General features: G+C 33.7%; 1 protein-coding gene and 1 long non-coding RNA gene across 2 annotated transcripts in view; one reads left to right on the top strand and one right to left on the bottom strand.

Moving 5' to 3' along the window:
* The window catches only part of LOC141565894 (uncharacterized), a 51,996-nt gene that overhangs the window by 21,089 nt on the left and 8,404 nt on the right, over positions 1 to 22,503 (bottom strand). The gene's annotated exons all lie outside the window — the stretch shown is intronic.
* STX11 (syntaxin 11) overlaps positions 19,149 to 22,503 on the top strand; it is a 59,706-nt gene continuing 56,351 nt past the window's right edge. The window contains exons 1-2 of the mRNA XM_074309626.1: positions 19,149 to 19,295; positions 19,381 to 19,561. Coding sequence (XP_074165727.1) covers positions 19,507 to 19,561 — 55 coding nt within the window. The 5' untranslated portion in view covers positions 19,149 to 19,295; positions 19,381 to 19,506. The remainder of the gene's footprint in view (positions 19,296 to 19,380; positions 19,562 to 22,503) is intronic.

The raw sequence follows: 22,503 nt of genomic DNA, 5'->3' as shown, positions 1-22,503 counted from the left end.
GCATGATCCTGAGCAAATGATCTCTATATGCTTTAGTTTTGTCACCTATAAAATCCTCCTAGAGTTGGTGTGAGAATCAAATGACAAAGTTTTGTAAAGACTTTTGCAAACCTTAAAACAGTATTAAATGCTACTTATCCATTATTATTATTAGATGTTGCTCGTAACATAAGTCATCAATGAGCAAAGGACTATTTCAGTAGAGAAAAGAAGAGCCTGGACAATGCTTGGACATACTCATAAAGACCATATCAATGTGGTCTTTGGAATTAATATCAGTGAATGAATAAACATTTATGAAGCATACACACACAAAATGTTTATACTGTAAGTGCTTAAATGAATCGGCCTTGGAGAATTTTGTTTTATTTTCACTATCTCTAAATCTTTCCTTAGGCCCAGAGTGACTCAGAGAGGATTAGACAGGGGAAATTCAAATGCCTTCCTGAGTTGCCCTTGTTCATGCTAACTCCTCTCTGACAGACAGGATTAAAGGGACAGTGGTTGTAAATTATAAACTCTTTTCTAGGTGATGCAGTGGGTGAAGTGTTGAACTTGGAGACACAAGACCTGAGTGTGAATCCTTCCTCTGATACTTATTTACCTATGTGATCTTTGGCAAGTCAATTAACTGCCCTCAGTCTCAATAGTCTCATCTGCAAAATGGAGATAATAATATTACCTACCTCACAAGATTGGGAGGCTTAAGTAAGATAGTATATGTAAAGTGCTTTATAAATCTTAAAGTACCACATAAATGCTGGCTATTGTCATTATCATTAGTATTAGGTCTTTTAGGAGCAAGACATGAGCAACACTGAAGAAAACCTGGCATTGTTGATGGCCATGTGTTGAAAGGACTTCATGCCCATCATTGCCAGAGTCTGTTGAGAACTGTATGCTACTGTGCCAACTTCGGTGAGCTAGAAAACATTGGCTCTCTTCATATTTCAGTATTTCTGAATAAAAAGCTTTTCTTTCCTCTTTTCCTCCCTCCCTGTCCCTCAAAACCCCCTCCCTCCTTTTATACGATTTGGGTTTCTTTATTCAGTATATTTCCCCTATGAATAATGACTATCTCTGCACAAAAGGGAAAGACATTACATATTTTCTTTTTTCATTTTAAATATGTTTTTAAATGTCAAAGAGAGAAAAAAGTGAGAATGAACCATTCCAGGGGGTGGAAACCAAAGACAGATTATAGTACTAGAAAAATTGATTGATTAAACTATACACACACACACACACACACACACACACACACACACACACACACACACTCACAATTTCCAATTTTTAAAAAATAATCACATACACTTGGACTTAGGAAGGAAAGGATTCAATGTTGCTTTGCCAGAAAAAAAAAGGACAAGATCTGTCCTCAGCTTTACTATATTTTTATTTATATATTTACTTTCATTTCCCTCACATACACACATAATGCTTAATAAAAAAGTACATCTTCATCTACTTTGAAAAATGGCACATAAGGATTTAAAAATGCTTATTAATTGACTGAAAAATTTTATGTAGATTATCAAGCATACACATCCTTCTAGAATGTGAAATTCTTAAGAACAGGACTGTTTTAGGCTGCTGACTGTAATGATATTCCTAAAGCTCAAGTATGACCATATGATACCCCAATTCAATCAGTTCCAGTGGCTCCCTAGTCCAGGTTCAAATATAAAATCTTTTGTTTGGCTTTATTAAGCCCTTCATAACCTGATTCCTTCCTATATTTTTATTCTTTTTGCACCTTATTTCCTTTCATATATTCTGTAAAAATGTCCATTACCTATACTATCCCACAATTTTTTTATATGAACTGTGAACTCTTCCTGGCTAGTTAGTAGAGGAGTAAAATCTAAGAACATTTTAGTTTATTAAGTTGAAGATAGTTTGTGATAGGGAAAATATCAGTTTTATTTTAAAGGATGATTATTTACTTCTTTTAACTTTTTATTTTTTAATAAAATGTTTTTCAAAGAAATCCTTTTTTTCCTCGTGTCTCTCCACATCCCCAATGAGAAAAAAACAAAACAAAACAAAACCCCAGTGACAAACATGTATAGTCAAAAAACCAAACAAAACAAATTCCCCCATTAGCTATGTTAAAAAAAAAAAAAAAAATTCAATCTTCATCCTGAATCCAGAATGAAGTGTTAAGCATTTCGTTAGCACTTACTATATGCCAAGTACTGTGCTTAGAAAAGAGCCATGAGCTGGGCCCAGAATTGAACAGAAGAAAGCCCACAAATTGGATCAGAATGATGAAACACTCAATAATAACCTACTTTTTAATGTCAACGAAAAACCAACAAAAGATATATAGACTAATGAGTGCTGTTAGTTAACTCTTGATTGAGTAAAACATAAAATCTAGTAGAATTGCCTTCAAAATTTCATCAAGATTGTTGGTGGGTGAGAGCTGTGATACAAAGGCATTTGAAAATAAATGAAACAAAGTTGTTTTAATTCCTTTTGATGTAATGCTGACAAATAAGGGGTATATAATTCAGAAAGTTAAAAAAAAAAAAAGTTAAACAAATGAAAATTGTCCAAAGTTCAAAAACAGTTAGTATTTGAATTTTATCCCCATCAACTTGGGTGGGGCCAGGGTGAAAAGAAGCTAGAGGTAGTCTTATCTTATTTGGTAAGAGTTCACAAGATAATAGCAAATCCAGAAGAATATAATTCATTGGTCTGCAGTAAGACTCTCTAGGATCTCTAATCTAAGGGACTAGTATTTTAGGATCCTTGCCTTTTCCTTTGTAATGTTTAAAAAGAAAAAAAAAATTGGCATTGTACTAAAAAAAAATTAATCTCTTTGTAATGGAGGGAAAATGTATTGTCCTAATAATTTATATAAACTTTGCTTTTAGTACGTTAATTGTTTTACTATTTAAAGATTGGAGTTGCCATGTTATACTAAAATTCAAAAAAAGAACTAAAAGAACTATCCATTGTAATGGATAGTTTACCTCAAAGTCAGAAAGCTATTCTTATTTATTTGGCTTTGTCTCCCTAGGTAAATCACTTAATCTGATAATGTTCTAGGAAATTCTCTAAGACTATTCATTGAAAACAGTCCTTCATGTATACATATATTGTATTTAATTTATAATTGAACATATTTAACATGTATTGGTCAACCTGTCATAGTGGGGGGGGGAAGGAGAAAAATTGGGACAAAAGGTTTGGCAATTGTCAATGTTGTAAAATTACCCATGCATATATCTGGTAAATAAAAATTATAATTAATTTTAAAAAATTATTTAAAAAAAGAAAACAGTCCTGGCCTGCATTCGTGGAGAGAGTTTCCTCACCTGGGAGCTCTCTATACCAATGAAATGAATTCCTATCCCCAAGGTTTAAAATGACCCAAAGGGTCTTGTAGGAGACACAAGTGCTCTTAGGAGCAGTATATAGCATTTCTCCTAAAATTATACCATTAGTTTTCCATGGTCAGTCATCCTTCCTACCATCCTCTAGTAAGTGGATCCATGCAGGGATCCAGGCTTATCACACTTTACTTCCACTAAAAGGGGTATTTTATATGTGTCGGAGGAAGGATCCAAGGAACAAGTTGTATATATCCAATAGCACTACTTTTGTATAATCGGGCAGTGGAATCAAGTGGTAATTCAATTCATTTTCACTTCATTCATTTCTAGTGACAGCTATTTACACCAAAATAATTTTCTCTGTTTATTGACTCTTGTTTCCTAAATGTCACTTCATTTTTCTTCAATTAACATTTTCATTGGTCTGACATTTCTACAAGCTAATGGGTGGTTTCACAACTGCTGCCTATTAAATGAATGGGACACAAACAGCAGAGACCATCAGGCAGATCCGGCTAGGAAAAAACAGGAATGTCAGAGAATCATTCTATCAAAACCATGGCCTAATGTTAGGTTCCATTTTTTTCTGGCCCACATACAATGTTAGGACCAAAAAACAGCAAGAGAACATTCGTTCCTATCCTCTCAAATTATAGGTAACTGAGGCTTGGAGAACTGAAACAACCTGATTAAAGTCACATAATTTTAGAATCACCAATAAAACATGTATCTACAGTCATCCACTCATCTTTTTAAGTACTTGCTGTGAACTGTGCTCTTTTTGTTGCTCTCTCTTTGGGAACAATACCAAGGGAGTTTGTGACATCTGTGCCCCCAATGATCTAGTTCTTTTGTGTCCTTGGGAACTAATACATCTATGTGGGAGAGGAAGGAATGGTAACAGCAATAATGACAAGAAATGACCTGGTTCGATGCATGCTTCTCCCTTAAAGACACTCTTTCTGAGCAAGTCCCCTGCCCTAGAAGTGTGTTTGTCCTGAGTTGCATATAGATCCCTTTCAAGGGTCAAGGACTCTGACATAAGGTTTCGCTTAAGCTTTTGTCCATGGTAACTATTATTTCTTGATGGACTTTCTGCCCACTAAACGGCTGTCCACTCTTTCTTTCTTGTAGGGATAGTAATTGTTCTCTAATGATTTTCAGTTTTATCCTCATGTGGATCCTATAGCAAACTCCTCGGTACATACAACAGAGGTTGACCCTGCTAAGAATGCCAGTTGATGGGACACTAATACATTGTTGGTGGAGTTGTGAAAGAATCCAACCATTCTGGAGAACACTTTGGAACTATGCCCAACAAGTTATCAAAGTGTACATACCCTTTGATCCAGCATTGCTGCTATTGGGCTTATATCCCAAAGAAATACTAAAGTTGAGAAAGGGACCTGTGTGTGCCAAAATGTTTGTGGTAGCTCTTTTCATAGTGGCAAGAAACTGGAAGTTGAATGGATGTCCATCAATTGGAGAATGGTTGGGTAAATTATGGTATATGAAGATTATGGAATATTATTGCTCTGTAAGAAATGACCAGCAGGATGAATACAGAGAGGCTTGGAGAGACTTATCTCAACTGATGCTGAGTGAAATGAATAGAACAGAAGATCGCTGTACACTTCAATGTTGTATGAAGATGTATTCTGATGGAAGTGGAAATCTTCAACATAAAGAAGATCCAACTCACTTCCAGTTGATCAATGATGGACAGAAACAACTACACCCAGAGAAGGAACACTGGGAAGTGAATGTAAATTGTTAGCACTACTGTCTATGTACCCAGGTTACTTATACCTTCGGAATCTAATACTTAATGTGCAACAAGAAAATTGGATTGACACACATATATTGTATCTAGGTTATACTGTAACACATGTAAAATGTATGGGATTGCCTGTCATCTAGGGGAGGGAGGGGAAAATTTGGAAAAATGAATACAAGGGATAATGTTATAAAAAAAATTACTCATGCATAAAAAAAAAACAATAAAAAAATAGTTTCCACCATTAAAAAAAAAAAAAAAAAAAAGAATGCCAGTTGAACTCCTACCTGCTGGGAACAGGACAGTACTACAAGAAGCAAAAAAAAGAAAAAAAGTCACAGTAGTGCAAAAGAGAAGACACTGAGTTTGGAAGGCTTCTTGATTAGATCAGATTTAAATTTTCCACTACCTTCATAGGCATGTATACAAGGTATACTCCAAATCTCAAGGAAATAAAAGACTTTGTATTTTAATTTAATAGCATTATAGATTTTTTTTTAGTTTTAACTATGAATTGTTGTATTACATAATAAGCTCTATGTTGTATAATTAAAAATTGTAGAAATGTAGAAAATAAGCCAAGTTGGCTTAAGTGTGAGTCCCCAGTAACATGGAATTGCATTGCCATTGTCCTCCTCTTCTCTATTTTTCATTCTGGAAAAATCATGAGTAGTGTGGCAGAGGGGCAATTAAGCAGACTTCCTGGAATTCTATGGGAAGACCAATAAAGGATAATTGATAGAGATAGTTCTGAGAACATAGAATTTTGTAGGTAAAATGAGCTATTTTGCTAGGAATAGGGGCCAGGAACCTGCAGTATCTCCAAACACACCAGTAGATCTCCAAACACAGAATTCATATCAATATGATAGGTAACTTTTGGACATAGTCCAATCAGGAGGCAGAAAGGGAGATCAAATGAAGGTAGAAAGCCAGGGGCCTAAGATTATGGGGGATAGAGAAAGGGAATAGAAAAAAGTCTCATGTCTACAGTCTTGTTCATATTGAAAAAAACTTTTCTTGAAATGCACATTAAAATCAAAAGGAGATAATGATTCATCAACATTTTGATTTCCTCATGTTTTTATACATTAAACAAGCACTGGATTCATCAGTTAGTTATAGTGATATTAAGTCAGTAAATAACATCTTTTTCTAGGTAAAAAGAAATCTATATTGTTAAATTTGGGGTAGCTCATAGTTAAAGATAAAAATCATGAAAACTGCTTTTTTGAATATGCCTAGTTATCACTACTGTAAAAAATTTGGTATTCTGAATCTCTTTTTAAGTTGCTGCAGACTTTGTAGTGAAGGTACCAGACTGTCAAGAAAGTGAGGAAAAGGCACTAAGAATCACAACGTTTGTAGATTGTCCATAAACTTTATTTTGACTTGCCTTTAGATCACTAAATGTAAGGAGTTGAATTATATTAATCTTGACATTCTAACTATAATGCAAACTAAAAGAAAAATGAAAGTTGCTGTGAAGTGGAAAATTGGCTTACAGGTATTTGTTGGAGAGGCAAAGAAAAGAGTTAATGGGATAGAATTTTATAATAGACCCAAAGACAACAAGAAACATGATTTCTTGGGATATTTGGTCATTGTGTACTACAGTGCTCATGATAAGCATTGGTAAAAAGACCACTTTGAAAATGTTTGCATCTTATATACCAACATTGATTGCTAAGCATAAACTGGTATAGAAATTCTATAACAATGTGATAAGACCCTCCAAATTAGAACATAGGAGAAAGGTCAAAGACTTAATAGATTACACAGAAACTTTATGCCTCTCTCTCATACATTTTCTTTAAGAATTAATGTGTTGGAAATGGTGAGCATCAAATAATTCCTCTTGTGATGTGGAAATTATCTTTGATTTACTATCTTTGTATAGTCAATCTATCAATTTGATAGAAATAGAATCAGAAATAGTAAAATACTACTAATAATGAAAGATACAGCATACAATTGAAACATCTCTGAACTTTTTAGAAAAGGAGCTGATAACAAAAAATGGAAAATGGACAAGAGAAATTACATCAATACCCCTATAACATTTTATCAAAAAGCTAAACCAATCAATGTAAATTAATTGCTGCAAAGAGATCAAAAGCCCATAAAGCAATCTTTAATATACTTGCTAGATGGAGAGAGACAATTTTCAACGATAATACTATATTAGAATATATGTAAAAATCTTATTAAGAATGAATAATTATGAATAATATAATTTCATAGAAAAGATTAAAAAAGTATAAAATTAAAAATTAAAAATGTATAAAATTAAAAGAAAGTTCAACAAAAGATCCAATTAAATCAAGTTATAACATTAAAGGATAAAAATGAAAGGAAGTTTACAAGCAGAAAATAAAAAGATTTGCAAAAGTCTTTATAATTAATTGTTTTGTTTATCAAGAATCATGGAACTGGGGCAGCTAGGTGGCCCAGTGGATAGAGCACCAGCGCTGAATTCAGGAGGACCTGAGTTCAAATCTGCTCTCAGACACTCAACACTTCCTAGCTGTGTGACCCTGGGCAAGTCACTTAACCCCAGCCTAAAAAAAAAAAAAAAGAATCATGGAACCATCATACTGGTACTTTAACATCAGTTACAGATGTGCTTATAGGAGAGATAGAAATGACAAAAAAGAGAAAACATATAATAGGTATATAAGGAGATCCTTACTTGAAGTGACACAATTGTGAGAGCATTGAAAAATGCAAAGTATCTGAAAAGAGGAAAGATACCAAAGGGGTGGAAGGAGGGAATCTTGTATTAAAAAGAAGTGATCAAAAGAACATAAATAGAAACTGACCTATATTCTATCTATCCTTTCATCTACACAAAATATGAAAAGCACTTATAATGCAGTTTCCTTGATGAGGGTGTTAGTAGGGAATAAATAACTGGCTTTTTATAAGCTATGTTCTTCAACAGACTACGTTTTTACCATTTCACAATCAAAAGAAAAAATGTAGAAAATATAAAATCAGATTGTTCTAATTGTTTTTATAAAACTAAAAAGCATTTAATATATGAGTATTAAAATAACCACCTTACAGGCTTCTTTAGTTTCTCCCATCCATCAAAATCTATTAAGATTCTTTGAAAGATAAGACAGAAATATGATTGTCTAATAATCCTGATGATTAATTTCAGATGAGACATAGAACAGAAATATGTATTCTCAATAAAGATATTTATCACTATTATAGAACATTATAGAGGTGATCAAGTCTGACCTCCCTTATTTTACCTATGAGGAAAATGAGACCCAGAAAAATCAAATCACTTGCCCAGACCATACAACTATTAACTCGGGTCTTCCTGGCTTTAAGTTTACCTCTTTTTTGAAAAGATTCAGAATAGAATCCAGTTTGTAGATGGAGTTCCTATGGATAGTCCTTCAAATGTTCCTATTTACATATGACATTGGGCTGAATATGACAAAGCCGTAGAACCTCATAGAAGCTCCTGGAAGAGATTTATGGTTCCTCAAAAGAATTTGGCCTGTCCATTTATACAAGAAAGGTCAAGTGGATGAAGAACGTCTATAGCCTACATTCCAACATACATTTGGATGAAAAACTTATAGAGCCTGTCAGAGAGAGGGAAGGGGAAAGTAAGGGAAGGGGAAAGTGAGGGGAGAGGGAGTGAGGGGGAGAGAGAGAGAGAAAAAAAAAACCCCACCAGGAGAACAAGCTAAATTTCCTTCAGGAAATTGCAATTCTCTTTTAATAGCAACAAGCTTCTTATGAAAGCAAAGGCCCATTTAAAAAACAGTAGTTTGTTATATAGTAGTGAGATTTAGAATATAGCTATCTGAAAAGAATAATATCATTCAGAGGACAATAGGGAAATGGATACATGATGGCCTTGAGCAAATTGTAATATGATTCTATGAAGAACTTTGAAGAGGAACAAAAGATGTCATCAATAAATTGCAAGGGATGAGCTGGATCAAATGGTGAGAGATAACAGGCAACATTCTAGATGTTAGAAAATAAAATAAACATTGTGTAGACCACCTGTGAGAAGACATTAGTAAGAGTCACATTGGATGAACAGACTTGAATGTGTTAACTGCATTGTAGAGAATTTACAAATAGTGAAATTGCAGATACATTTGGAGTATCTTAAAGTCTAATTTAAGAATTATTTTCTTGAAATTATTTTATTTCTTTAGTTTGATAAAAAAAAATGTCCTTCATGATTCAGTATTCAACAAATGCTCACCTTTTAAGGAAATAAAATTCCCCAGGTAAGCATTTTAATGATATGTGCTATGCTTTGGACTATTACCAGCATCACTGCATTCCTCAGAGGTCCACTCTGCTAATTATCTTGGCGCTTATAAGTGATCCAGGAGGGAGATTATCAAGGACAGATCCAAGTGACAATAGCCATTGGAGATCTATATACTATATACAGATCTATATAGTGGTGAGGGTATGTCTTCTGACAGTATTTTTTTCCCATAAATTCCTATTGAGCCACACTATCTGGCCTGATATGACTAATGACTAGATATGACTAACTTAAAATGGCCTGATGTTCTAGAACTAAAAAGAAAGCTCTTTATTTGGGGCCTATAAGGTGCTATGTTTGGACATAGTATTCATCTGTACCACCCAAGTTTTTCTTTTTTTTTTTTTTTTTTTTAATTAAAGCTTTTTATTTACAAAGCATGTGCATGGGTAATTTTTCTAACATTGACCCTTGCATAACCTTTTGTTCCAAATTTTCCCCTCCTTCCCCCCCACCCCTCCCCTAGCTGGCAGGTAGTCTAATACATGTTAAATATGTTAAAATACATGTTAAATCTAATATATGTATACATATTTATAGTTATCTTGCTGTACAAGAAAAATCAGATCAAGAAGGAATAAAAAGAAAAAAAATTGCAAATAGAGAATTATATGTTGTGTTCTATACTGTCTCTACAGTTCTTTCTCTGGGTGTTGATGGCTCTCTTAATCACTGAAAAACTGGAGTGGTTTGAATCATCTCATTGTTGAAAAGAGCCACATCTATCAAAATTGATTGTCATATAGTCTTGTTGTTGTATGATGATCTCCTGGTTCTGCTCACTTCATTTAGCATGGGGTTCATGTCTCTCCAGGCCTCTCTGAAATCATCCTGCTGGTCATTCTTACAGAACAATAATATTCTATAGCATTCATATATCATAATTTATTCAGCCATTCTCTCACTCATGGATGGGCCTCCACTCAGTTTCCAGTTTCTTGCCACTACAAAGAGGCCTGTCACAAACATTCTTGCACAAATAGGTCCCTTTTCCTCCCTTAAGATCTCTTTGAGATATAATCCCAGTAGAAACACTGCTGGATCAAAGGATATGCACAATTTGATAACTTTTTGAGCATAGTTTCAAATGGCTCTCCAAAATGGTTGGATTCATTCACAGTTCCCCCAACAATGTATCCCAGTTTTCCCATTCATCATCTTTTCTTGTTATCTTAGTCAATCTGATAGGTGTGTAGTGGTATCTCAGAGTTGTCTTAATTCACATTTCTCTGCTCACAATAGTGACTTGGAGCATCTTTTCATGTGGCTACAAATACTTTCAATTTCTTCATCTGAAAATTGTCTTTATATCCTGTGACCATTTATCAATTGACGAATGGCTTGAACTATTATAAATTTGAGTAAATTCTCTATGTATTTTAGAAATGAGGCCTTTATCAGAAGTTTTGGATGTAAAAGTTTTCCCAGTTTATTGCTTCCCTTCTAATCTTGTCTGCATTAGTTTTGTTTGTACAAATACTTTTTAATTTAATATAACCAAAATTAGCTATTTTGTGATAATTATCTCTGTTGTTCTTTGGTCACAAATTCCTTCCTCCTCCACAAATCTGAAAGGTAAACTATCCTATGTTCTTCTAATTTGTTTATAGTATCTTTATGTCTAGATCACGAACCCATTTTGACCTTATCTTGGTATAGTGTTAGGTGTATTGCCACTCAAAACAGCTAAAAAACATTAGAAGCAGGAAAAGAATGATTTGGTCAGCAAATGGAAATCTTCCCTCTTGCAAGCTCCATTTCATCATGTGTGTGTGTGTGTATATATATATATATATATATATATATATATATATATACAGTACATAATATATTCCCAATATATCCACATATGCATCTACATTTATATATCCATATATGTAAATGTGCATAATTATGTAAACATACCAGCAATAGGAAAAAAAGTAAGGTTTAGAGGGGTATGGGGTATTTTATTAGCCCTATAACCTGCACTTGAATCTGCTTGCCAGTAATGTTCTCAGTTCATAGCAATTTCCATCAGTCTGCCATGGCTACTCTCTTCTGATTCTCAATAAATAGTTTCAGGGGACAAACTGCCCTGATACCCCTTCTAGGCCTATATGTTTCTCTTATAGCTTTATAGCATCCTCTGACACTTTAGATGGCATCCTGTAACTCTCTTGGTATACTTTCTGCCATACTAGTTTCCAATTTTCCCAGCAGTTTTTATCAAATAGTGAATTTTTATCCCAAAAGGTGGGGCCTTTGGTGTGTCAAGTATTAGATTGTTATCGTAATTGACTATTTTGTCCTGTGATCCTAACCTATTCCACTGATTGGCTATTCCATTTTTTAGCCAGTACCAAATGGTTTTGATGACCACTGCTTTATAATATAGTTTTAGATCTGTGTACCACCTAAGTTTCATGCAATAATTGGATTATGCAGTACTATGGTTCTCCACCATTACTGGAATTTTAATTAAGCTGAAAAATTTACAATTGCTTTAAATGCAGGTCTGTATTGCCTTAGTACTAATCAATTATCTCAACTACTACTTGGGAGATGCAGAGTTGAAGGGATACTCACTTTTGCTAGATTGAAAACTGAGGCTTTAGCATCCATTAGAAGCCCTTGAATCTACCAATACTAACAACCTCAAAGTGATTGGGAAATTTGATTTTGAGCATGAGGAATACTAGGTTAGATAGTTAGAACTGGTCAGCTGAGGAATAGATGGGAAGAGCCTATTATGACTCCTCTTACCCCCAGTGGCAGATGGGCTGATCCATCTGCCTCCATCCATCCATGATTCAGGGGCTGATTGTTAGCAAAAAGGAAACAAAATAAATCTGGGCATGCTTGCAGCCCTCTTTCTATCCCTGTGCTTCTGATTTCAGTTTATCCCAACTGAACAACAAAACATAGCATTGTGTATATATATGTGTGTGTGTTTGTATATAAAGAAATATATATGTGTAGGTAAGTATATGCATATATATAAATACATATGATGTATATATATGTATATATATATTATGTACATAATATACATAAATACATATAGACATAAACATATTCTTTTTCCTTATCTCAATCCACTAATTTCAATTTAATTTTTATCAGCCAACCAACTTTATCACAGATTAATAATTTAAAATTAAAAATAAATGTTTAGAAAAATAACAAAGTACTGCTGTTAGGACTGTGAATTTATCCAGCCCTTTTAGGTGGCGGCCCTCCCAAAATCACTTAACTGTTCATTTGACCCAAAATTTGATCCAGCGATATCACTACTAAACTCATATTCTAAAGTAATCAAAGATGAAAAGAACTCATTTGTACAAAGACTCTGCCCTCTGGGATCCATGTATGCAAAGGTAATAAATCTATTTTTTACCAGATATTACCACCTCTCTCAGTCTCTTGCTGGACTGGCACAGAGATGTTTCCTACATCCCTGCCCTTCATTCCTCACTCCCTAACAGGCAACTTAGAAAATTTACTCATTTCATTTGTCTCAGTTCTCTTCTTTTTTCGATGACAGGAAGGTTCCCTATTGATTCCAGTTGACTCTTTGTCTAAAAGTATGTATAATTATGAGTCCTAAGGAGTTCTGAGCTTTTGATCAGAGTAGGAAAGCCATTGCATAGTTCTATGTCTGCAAACCACCTAGAGTATGCTGCCCTCGACTGGGAACAATATGGGTTTCCAACCACAAATATTCTCTGCTGGCATTAATGTTTCTGTTCCCCTTGTGAGTAGTAATAAAGTTCTGGTAATTGCTTTCCCTCTGTGGCTCTACTACTCCACCCGAACTATCTTGCACTATACTATAATTATACCATAAGAAATAATGAAATGTACAGTTATCAGGGAATCCTGGGAACATTTACATGAACTGATAGAGGGGAAAGGGAATAGAACCAGAAGAACAAAACTGTAAATTTTTGAAAGCCTTATGAATTCTCTTCAATTCAATGGTCAACCACAGCTACAGAAGACTAATGTTGAACCAAATTATCTACTTCCTAACAGCAGATAGACTCAGAATGTAGAATAAGACACAAATTTTTGAACATGGCCACTGTGTGGATTTGTTTTGGTTGACAAAGTTTATTATGTTTCTTGTTATTCTTATGATGTTATTAAGTTTATTATGTTTTTTTTGTTCACTTGAAGAAGAGGGGAGGGTAAGAAATAGTGCTTCCAGAGAAAGGGAGGGAGAGGTAGAAAATGCATAGAGGAGCCCAGATATTTAGAAGGAAACAATCAGGATAGTTTTAAAAGTAACAGATTAAATTTACATACTTTTTTTAAAAAGCAAGATGCATATAATAGATTTTCACAGTTTCACATATTTTACATATTATTTTTCTGTTCCACTTAGTATACAGAAATGTTCTTATGTATAGATATTATATATATACATTTACATGCTCAGATATACGTATATATAAAAAGAATAAAGCTCCCCAATCCTATTGCCACTCAAAACAGCCTGAAAAGGGACATCAGAAGCAGGGAAAGAATGATTTGGACAGCAAATGGAAATCTTCCCTCTTGCAAACTCCACTTCATCATGTATGTATATCTATAATACATAATACATTCCCAATATGCACCTACACTTATACATTCATATGTGCATATGTGCATAATTATGTAAACATACTAGTAGGAAGAAAAAAAGGTTTGGAGGGGTTTGGGGTGTTTTATTGGCCCTATAACCTATACTTGAACCTGCTTATCAGTAATGTCCTCAGTTCATAGCAATTTCCATCAATCTGCCATGGCTGCTCTCTCCTGATTTTCAATAAACAGTTTCAGGAGACAAACTGATACCCCTTCTAGGCCTGTATGTTTCTCTTACAGCTTTATGGCATCTTCTGACACTTGAGATGGCATCCTGTAACTCTTTTTTTCCTCACAAGATCATCTAGTTCAAGGTCAACAAACCATTACAATGTGCCAGGGAATTCTAGGTAAACCTTTCTTGCCATTCCTGAGAGTCATAATTCAGGTGACAACTGAAGAAAAAACTTGAACCAAAGACACAGCTGAACACTCACATTTAGATGAGCATAGTTCCATCCATCCAGGTTAATTGATAGTAATGGGTGTCAGAAGTTTGATATATTGTGGGATGGATAAAGCTGTGTGCATGGGGAAAGTCTTTTCCCCACCTCTTGATATTGCAGGGGCACTTAGAAAGAGAAGCCAACTGATTCAATCTCTGCAAGGATCATTTAAGGAGATGTACCAGTGATGGTACATGAGGCAAACATATTTAAAAGTCAGATCAGAAGGTTTGAGGATCAAACCATGGGAGAAAAGTCAGCGATCATAGGAACTCAATTTCACTTGTGCATTTTAGCATGGAAATGGAAAGTAATTGTAGGAGAATATGGAGGCCAGGAGCATTATCTTGTATCTCCTTCCCCACTATGAATATCATGATATGTAAGGAAATATGTGCACAAGTATGGGGCTTGTGGCCTTGTAGTTAGTTTCATAGATCTGCTCAGACTAATTTTGAGGTCTAGATCTTCTTGTGTACTCTAGGACTCTGTCCATAGAAACCACAGAGATTGTAGAAGATGTTCATTCAGATTTGATTAATGGCACTTACTGATTCCTAAAACTGATGTCTAACATGAAGATCACTAGACTCCAGAGCACTTGTCAAATTTCTCTTGAACAGAGTCAGCACTCTTATTCTGATAGATACTTCTCATTTATTCCTCCCAACTTCCTACCCCTTCAGAATGCTTCATATGCACTGATTTCACAAAACTAGAAAACAGTTTCACTTATCATATCTCTAATACAACTGTTAAGAGTCATGATTCTCTTAGGTAAAAATGGAATATAACTTTCAATATATAACAGTATATAACTTGTGCTTTCCTATAGTGTTCCCCTTGAAACTTTATTTATACCAGTCTTACCTTCAGGAACACTGCTGGCCCATAGAAGCTGAAATATTGGCCTGTGCTGATTTTAGTCCTGGAGAGTTTAGCTTCTAATGAAAAAAAGGGTAAATTTCCTGTTTTCACACTTTTAGCTCAGAAGATCTTTGCCTTGGTACCCCAGAAATGATTCTTACAATTTTCTTGAGGAGGAGGGAGTAAAAATATTATATATAACATAAATCAGCTACCTGCAGGAAATTTATTCCTACACACAAAAAGAAAGCTATATGCAATACATTCATAAACATGCTTTTGACAAAGGAAACTTAAAATAGGATTCAGTAACAATTACAATCTGTAAAAAAAAAAATTATAAGATATGGTGACTATATGTCCCAAATTTGGGGAAACAGTTCTAATTTTAAGGAAAAAAAAAGTACTTTTATTGATCCTTTTCAAAAACCTTCTTTACCAGATTGGGTATCCCAGTTTTTGTTATGGAAAATATTATAAGATTCAGATCTGGAGAGACCTTCCCAATCAAACTAGTCCAACCACTCTACAGAGAAGGAAATTGAGTGACCAATAGGTAAAGAAACCTCTATAAGATACAAGTAAATAGTAAAGCCAAAAATTTAAACTCAGCTCAGAGGATCTAGGAATTGGAAGCTACCCAGAGGCAACTTAGTCCAACACATGGCTATGTAAGAATCCCCTATATGATATCCTTGTAGCATGGCCACCCAAAATGTGCTTGATGACTTCTAAAAAAGGGAAAAACTACTTCCTAAAATGCTCTATTTTTGGAAAGTTCTAAATTTTAGGAATTCCCCCACCTTCCAGTCTATGTCCAACCCCCTTTCAGCAACTTGTATACTGTTCTAGTTTCTGTTTCCTGGCTCAAAATTCAAAGATGTCCACTATTTTCTTTTTTTTAAAGCTTTTTATTTTCAAAACATATGTATGGATAATTTTCAACATTTATTCTTGCAAAACCTTTGTTCCAAATTTTTTCCCTCTCCCCCTCCCCTAGATGGCAAATAATCCAATATATGTTAAACATATGCAATTTTTCTGTACATATTTCCGCAATTACTTAATAGCTGTGCTACTTCAGCATATCACTCAATCTATGTTCTCATAAATTCCTAAACCAGAGATTCTTAACCTGGGGCTCATAGGCATAGATTTTTATTATTATTTATTTGTTTGTTTGTTTAATATTTTCCCCCAGTTACATTTATTTTTAAAGGCTTTTTATTTTCAAAACATATGCATATAGTTTTCAACATTAACCCTTGCAAAACCTTGTATTCCAAATTTTTTTCTCCCTTCCTTTCCTCCCACCCCTAGACAGCAAATAATCCAATTTATGTTAAATATGTGGAATTCTTCTATACATATTTCTACAAGAAAAATCAGATAAAAAAGAAAAAATGTGAAAAAACAAACTGCAAACAAACAACAAAAAAGTGAAAATACTATATGATGCATATTCAGTTCCCACAGTCCCCTCTCTGGGTACATATGGCTCTCTCCATTACAAGACCACTAGAACTGCCCTCAATCATGTCATTATTGAAAAGAGCCACATCCATCAGAATTGATGGTCCTATAATCTTGCTGTTGCCGTGTACAATGATTCTGGTACTGGTCATTTCACTTCGCATCAATTCATGTCTCTCCAGGACTCTCTGAAATCCTCCTCCTGATCATTTCTTATAGAACAATAATATCCCATAATATTCATATACCACAATTTATTCAGCCATTTCTCCAACTCATGAGCATCTACTCAGTTTCCAGTTTCTGGCCACTACAAAGAGGGCTGACACAAACATTTTTGCACATTTTCCCCTCCTTTATGATCTCTTTGGGATATAAGCCCAATAAAAACAATGCTAGATCAAAGAGTATGCACAATGTGATAGCCCTTTGGGCATAGTTCCAAATCGCTCTCCAGAATGATTGAATCAGTTCACAACTCCACCAACAATGTATTAAGGTCCCAGTTTTCCCACATCCCCTCCAACATTCGTCACTATCTTTTCCTATCATCTTAGCTAATTTGAGAAGAGTATAGTGATACCTCAGAGTTTTCTTAATTTGCATTTCTCTGATCAACAGTAATATTTAGAGCACTTTTTCATATGGCTAAAAATGGTTTTAAATTCTTTATCTGAAAATTGTCTATTCATGTTCCTTTGACCATTTGTCAATTGGAGAATAGCCTGAATTCTTATAAATGAGTCAATTTTCTATATATTTTAGAAATGAGTCCTTTTTATCAGAACCCTTGGATGTAAATTTTTTTTTGCCAGTTTATAGTTTCCCTTCTAATTGTTTGCGCGAAAACTTTTTAACTTAACATAATCTAAATTATCCATTTTGTATTCAAAAATGTACTCCAGTTCTTCTTTGGGAAAAAATTCCTTCCTTTCCCACAGGTCTGAGAGGTAAACTATCTTTTGTTTTGCTTATATCATACTTTATGTCTAAATCATGAACCTTTTTTGACCACATCTTCATAAAGGGTGTTAGGAGTTGGTCAGAGCTTCATTTCTGCCATACTAATTTCAAATGTCAAATCAGTTCTTATCTGGGTTTTAAGGGTTTGTCAAACACTAAATTACTATAATCATTGATTATTTTGTTCTGTGAACCTAACTTATTCTACTGATTGACTACTCTTTCTTAAGATCCACTATTTTCTTTTCTTTCTTTTTTTTTTCCCTGAGGCAATTGGGGTTAAGTGACTTTCCTAAGGTCACACAGCTAGGAAGTATTAAGTGTATGAGGCTGGATTTGAACTCAAGTTCTCTTGACTTCAGGGCTGTGCCATCTAGCTGTCCCAACATCCACTATTTTTAAAGGGCATGTTATAATAATAACATAGCATTTTAAAATTTGCAAAGAATTTTACAAATATTATGTTGCTTTATTCTCACAATTCTGAGAGTTAAATGTTATTATCATGCCCATTTTGCTAATAAGGAAAGTAAGAAAGACTGTTAATTGATTTGTTCAGAATCACACAGCTAGTAAGTGTCTGAGGCAAGCCTCAGGCTTTCCTTATTCCAGGTACATCACTCTATTGATTGCTACCCATAGTAGATAAGAGTGATAAACTTTTAGTTAGGAAATACCTGGGTTTGAATTCTGCCTCTGATGTTTAATTAGCCTTTGTTTCCCAATTTGTAAAATAAAAGGTAATAATTCTATACAACCTACTTCACTGGGTTGTTGTAAGGATTAGAATAATTAGCATATATACATACATACATATATAAATATATTTATGCCACACACTTACAAAATCAATCTTGCACATGTAAAATATTGATCAGCTTTTATTCCATACTATAAATAAGCCTTAAGAGTAATTTAAGATCAGATTTTGGAGAGTCATGAATTAAGTTCCCTTTATATTCATCTTCTTAGTTGCAATCAATTAGCAATAATAATAACACTAACATTTCACTTTAAGATTTACAAAGCACTTCATATATGTTATTTCATTCTACTTATTAATATTATTATTCCTACTACTGTTAATCACTTAAGGCAAATGTGAATTTCTATTAGGAGATTTGTTTTGATATTTTTTTTCTTTGTAGGGTATGGTATATAGTGGTAAACAATATTTCCTTTATTTCACAATATGCCTTTTTCCTCATTACAAAATTATAGAAAATATAAAGTTTAAAGTGAAGGAACTAGCAGGCACTGCCCATTTTCAACACTCAAAAAATGTGAAGCAACGTCATGTCAACACCTAAAAATATATATTGTCAGGAACTCAAGAGTAGCGGCAAAACAAGGTACCCAAGGCAGAGTCATTCTCCATATTGTCCTTAACAGTATTATCTATGACTCAGAAAGTGTTCTTGTAGAAATATTTTGTTACTTGGATCCCTGGGCACAACACTGCTAAGTCTGATTTTTCTGCAACAACTCTTATAGTAAGGTTGCCCTTTTTTGAAAACATTTACTTTACATCTCTCCCTATAATGTCTATGAAACTGATCTGTACTTTCTTTTCTTCAGGGGGCAGAGAAGGAAAACTGAAACTGGAAGAAGAACTGCAAACACTCTATGAAGACATAATTATTCCAACTGAGGAATGACATAAAAGAAAGGATTAAAAAGAACTAGATTACCAACAAGTGAAAAATGGAAGAGGAGGATGAAGAAGAGAAAGAGAAGGAAAGAATTATACTTCTCCAAAGTAAGGATTTTGAGTATGGTTGAAGATTTTTCACATATACACACATTCATACATATAGGCAGACACACAACAAAGTAAGGATTTTGAGTTTGGATGTAGATTTTATGAATATAACATATGTTATAACAATATAAATATGTATTTATACATACTAAAGCTTAAATTTTGAACTAAGATTGTTGGGACAATCCATATATAATAAATACATGTCTGTGTGTGAACCATATGTTGAGACAACCTATTTATGTATAATATTTACATGTGTGTACATGTATGTATGCATGTACACATATAGAGGGGTTGGGGAAAGAAGGAAGAAATGGAGAGACAGAGACAGAGAGAGGAAAAAAAGACTCTAGATAACTCTCTGAGGCTTTAAATTACAAAAAAAATTGCCAACCTCACAAGTAGAGGGAGTTTCTTCATCGGAGAGTTTCCTATATCAGAGAAATCACAAGTTTATTCCTCATATATATATATGATATATACGTATCTAATAAACCTACATGTGTAAGTTTAATTATTATTTATATTTAATTAATTATTATTAATTAATCCAGAAGATCAGAATAGAAGTTTAAGAACTCTCTACTTGTTTCTTTTTAATTATTTATTTAAAATTAAATACAGAATAAAAGAAAAAAGAAAATCTTGCTATGTGTGTAGCAGAACATAAGAGGATTCAAAATATAAAACTGCATTTCAAGAAAGCCTTCATAATAAATACTAAACACTGTGTTCAGAGCTGTCCCTCTTTTCCATTTCCTTGTAAATTATCTTTTGTGTTCTATGTAGTTTTTTACTTTATTCTTTTTTCCCTCTTTTCCATCACCCCCCCAAAAAGCTATAATTAAGCATAGCTATATTTACACATATATATACACATACGTATACATAGATATTTATAATCATATGTATGTAAAACTGTACCCCATTTGTTTGTCTATTGTTTCCCTGAAGATGAATAACATTTTTCATAAGTCCATATTTTTCTAAATCCACCAACTTATCATTTCCTGTACCACAGCTATATTCTAACCTTATACTTTCTAGTGATTTTAAATAGTCTAGAACAATATTGATTAATATGTCTGACATATAGTGTAGTTTCCCTATTTTTCTCTTTTGATTAAATGTATTTTTGCTTTAATTTTGTCTGAGATCAATGATTACCATCCCTCCTTTTTTTAATCTAATAAATTCTGCTGTCTATTTCTGAAAATGATGCTGATCAAGAAAAAAATTTAATCACTGAAATTGTAATCTGTTTTCGAAAGCAAGTTTCTAAAGTCAAGTCCTGATAAATCAGACTAGATCAGTCTCAGAAATAAAGGCACGGGATTTAATGATATGCCTTCGATTTAAGATATACAATACTATACTTTTATGAGTTCCTTTAAGACTGTGAAATGGTGCAAAAAGGGGTTTCCGAGAACAAAACATTGAGTAACACCGGCTTTAAAAATCTTTAGCAACTATTATGCAAAATAAGCTAATGCAAAAGAGCTCAGCTTTCATAAGTTGCTTCTGAACAGCTGGAGGTTGAGTTCAAGGCTAGGTTTTTCTTCTAAAGGACCTTTTCTGAAAATTCTTAGCAAAATTTCTTTGAACCATATAAGAGGGGATAAAATTGATGGTTCAAAAATTAAATTGCATGGTTTCTGGTATCTAGGTGTTTCAGAGTAAAGTTTTCATTGAGATAAATTTGAAATTAAATTATTTTTAAATCATATACTTAAAGTATTTCAAGTATGATAGAGAACATTTGACTAATAGATAATGAAACTTCTAACATTTTGCCTTCCCATTTATATAACTTTACTAAACTACCAGAAATAAATGCCTTTCCAAATGATTTATTGGTTCTATTTCTCTCAATTTTCTCTCAGGACTAGATTTTATTCAATTCAACAAATATTTACCAAGGACCTCCCCTGTGCAGAGCACTGTATTAGGTACTAGGAGAAGAAAAGGCATGATTTAACACAGTTCCTACCTCCATGGAGCATATGCAGTTCCCAAGGACTTGTCATCATCATTGTTATATAATAACTGTTATTAATATTAACAGCAATAATAACAAGTGACATTTGTACTCCAGGATTCCAGTATGAGATCCCATCATTCTCTCCAACAATGCTAATTACAACCAATCCATTGATGCCTTTAGTTCTCATCTTCCCATGTACTCGCTATAAGGGGTCCAATATATAGTCTTTTAGAGTCTGCAAAGCATCTTTCTTACATTACCTTCATCTGTACCTCACAATAGTCTTGAGAGGTTTGATTATCCCTTTTTTATGGGTGAAGGTTCTAAAAGAATAGATGATTTGTCCATATACTTGTCCATATATTCTAACTCTAGAAAGCTAGAATGCTGGAAATGAACTCTGGGTACAGGTCTTTCTGACTCCATCCAGTGGCAATGACTTTTTTGATTGATCATTGGTTTGAAAAGAACATGCTTCCTTCTCTTTTTCTTCTTCCTTCTCCCCCACTTTTTTTTCAGTTGCCACTAACCTATGCTTTTGTTTTGTTTAATCATCTCCTTTATACTATTCTTTAAAAGGAGTGATACTTCTCTATAGATAGTCTGTAATGTTTCTTTTTCTCAAGTAAAAGAAAATATTAATATTAGAACTTCCTTAATTCTTGAGAAGAAAAATGAATTGTCATTCTCTGGTTTTTGGTGGATTATTTCATTGCTAGGGTGTTACAAATGTGCTTTGTCTCAGAAAAAGTCCCCAAAGTTTGCTAACAACTGTACTAGAAGTATAAGAAGTTTTCAAGTATAGAAAACAAAATAAAATATATTGCATATGAAAATGACATGTTTTTGTCTAGTAAAATAAAGCCAGCCACAGAGAATCAACAGGTATTCTTAAAACCCATATTTTTTTTTTTTATGAGGCTGGGTTTGAGTGACTTGCCCAGGGTCACAC

The sequence above is a fragment of the Sminthopsis crassicaudata genome, chromosome 4 (genome assembly GCF_048593235.1).
Source record: "Sminthopsis crassicaudata isolate SCR6 chromosome 4, ASM4859323v1, whole genome shotgun sequence".
NCBI classification, from domain to species: Eukaryota; Metazoa; Chordata; class Mammalia; order Dasyuromorphia; family Dasyuridae; genus Sminthopsis; species Sminthopsis crassicaudata.
This window is presented reverse-complemented; position numbering and strand designations above follow the sequence as displayed.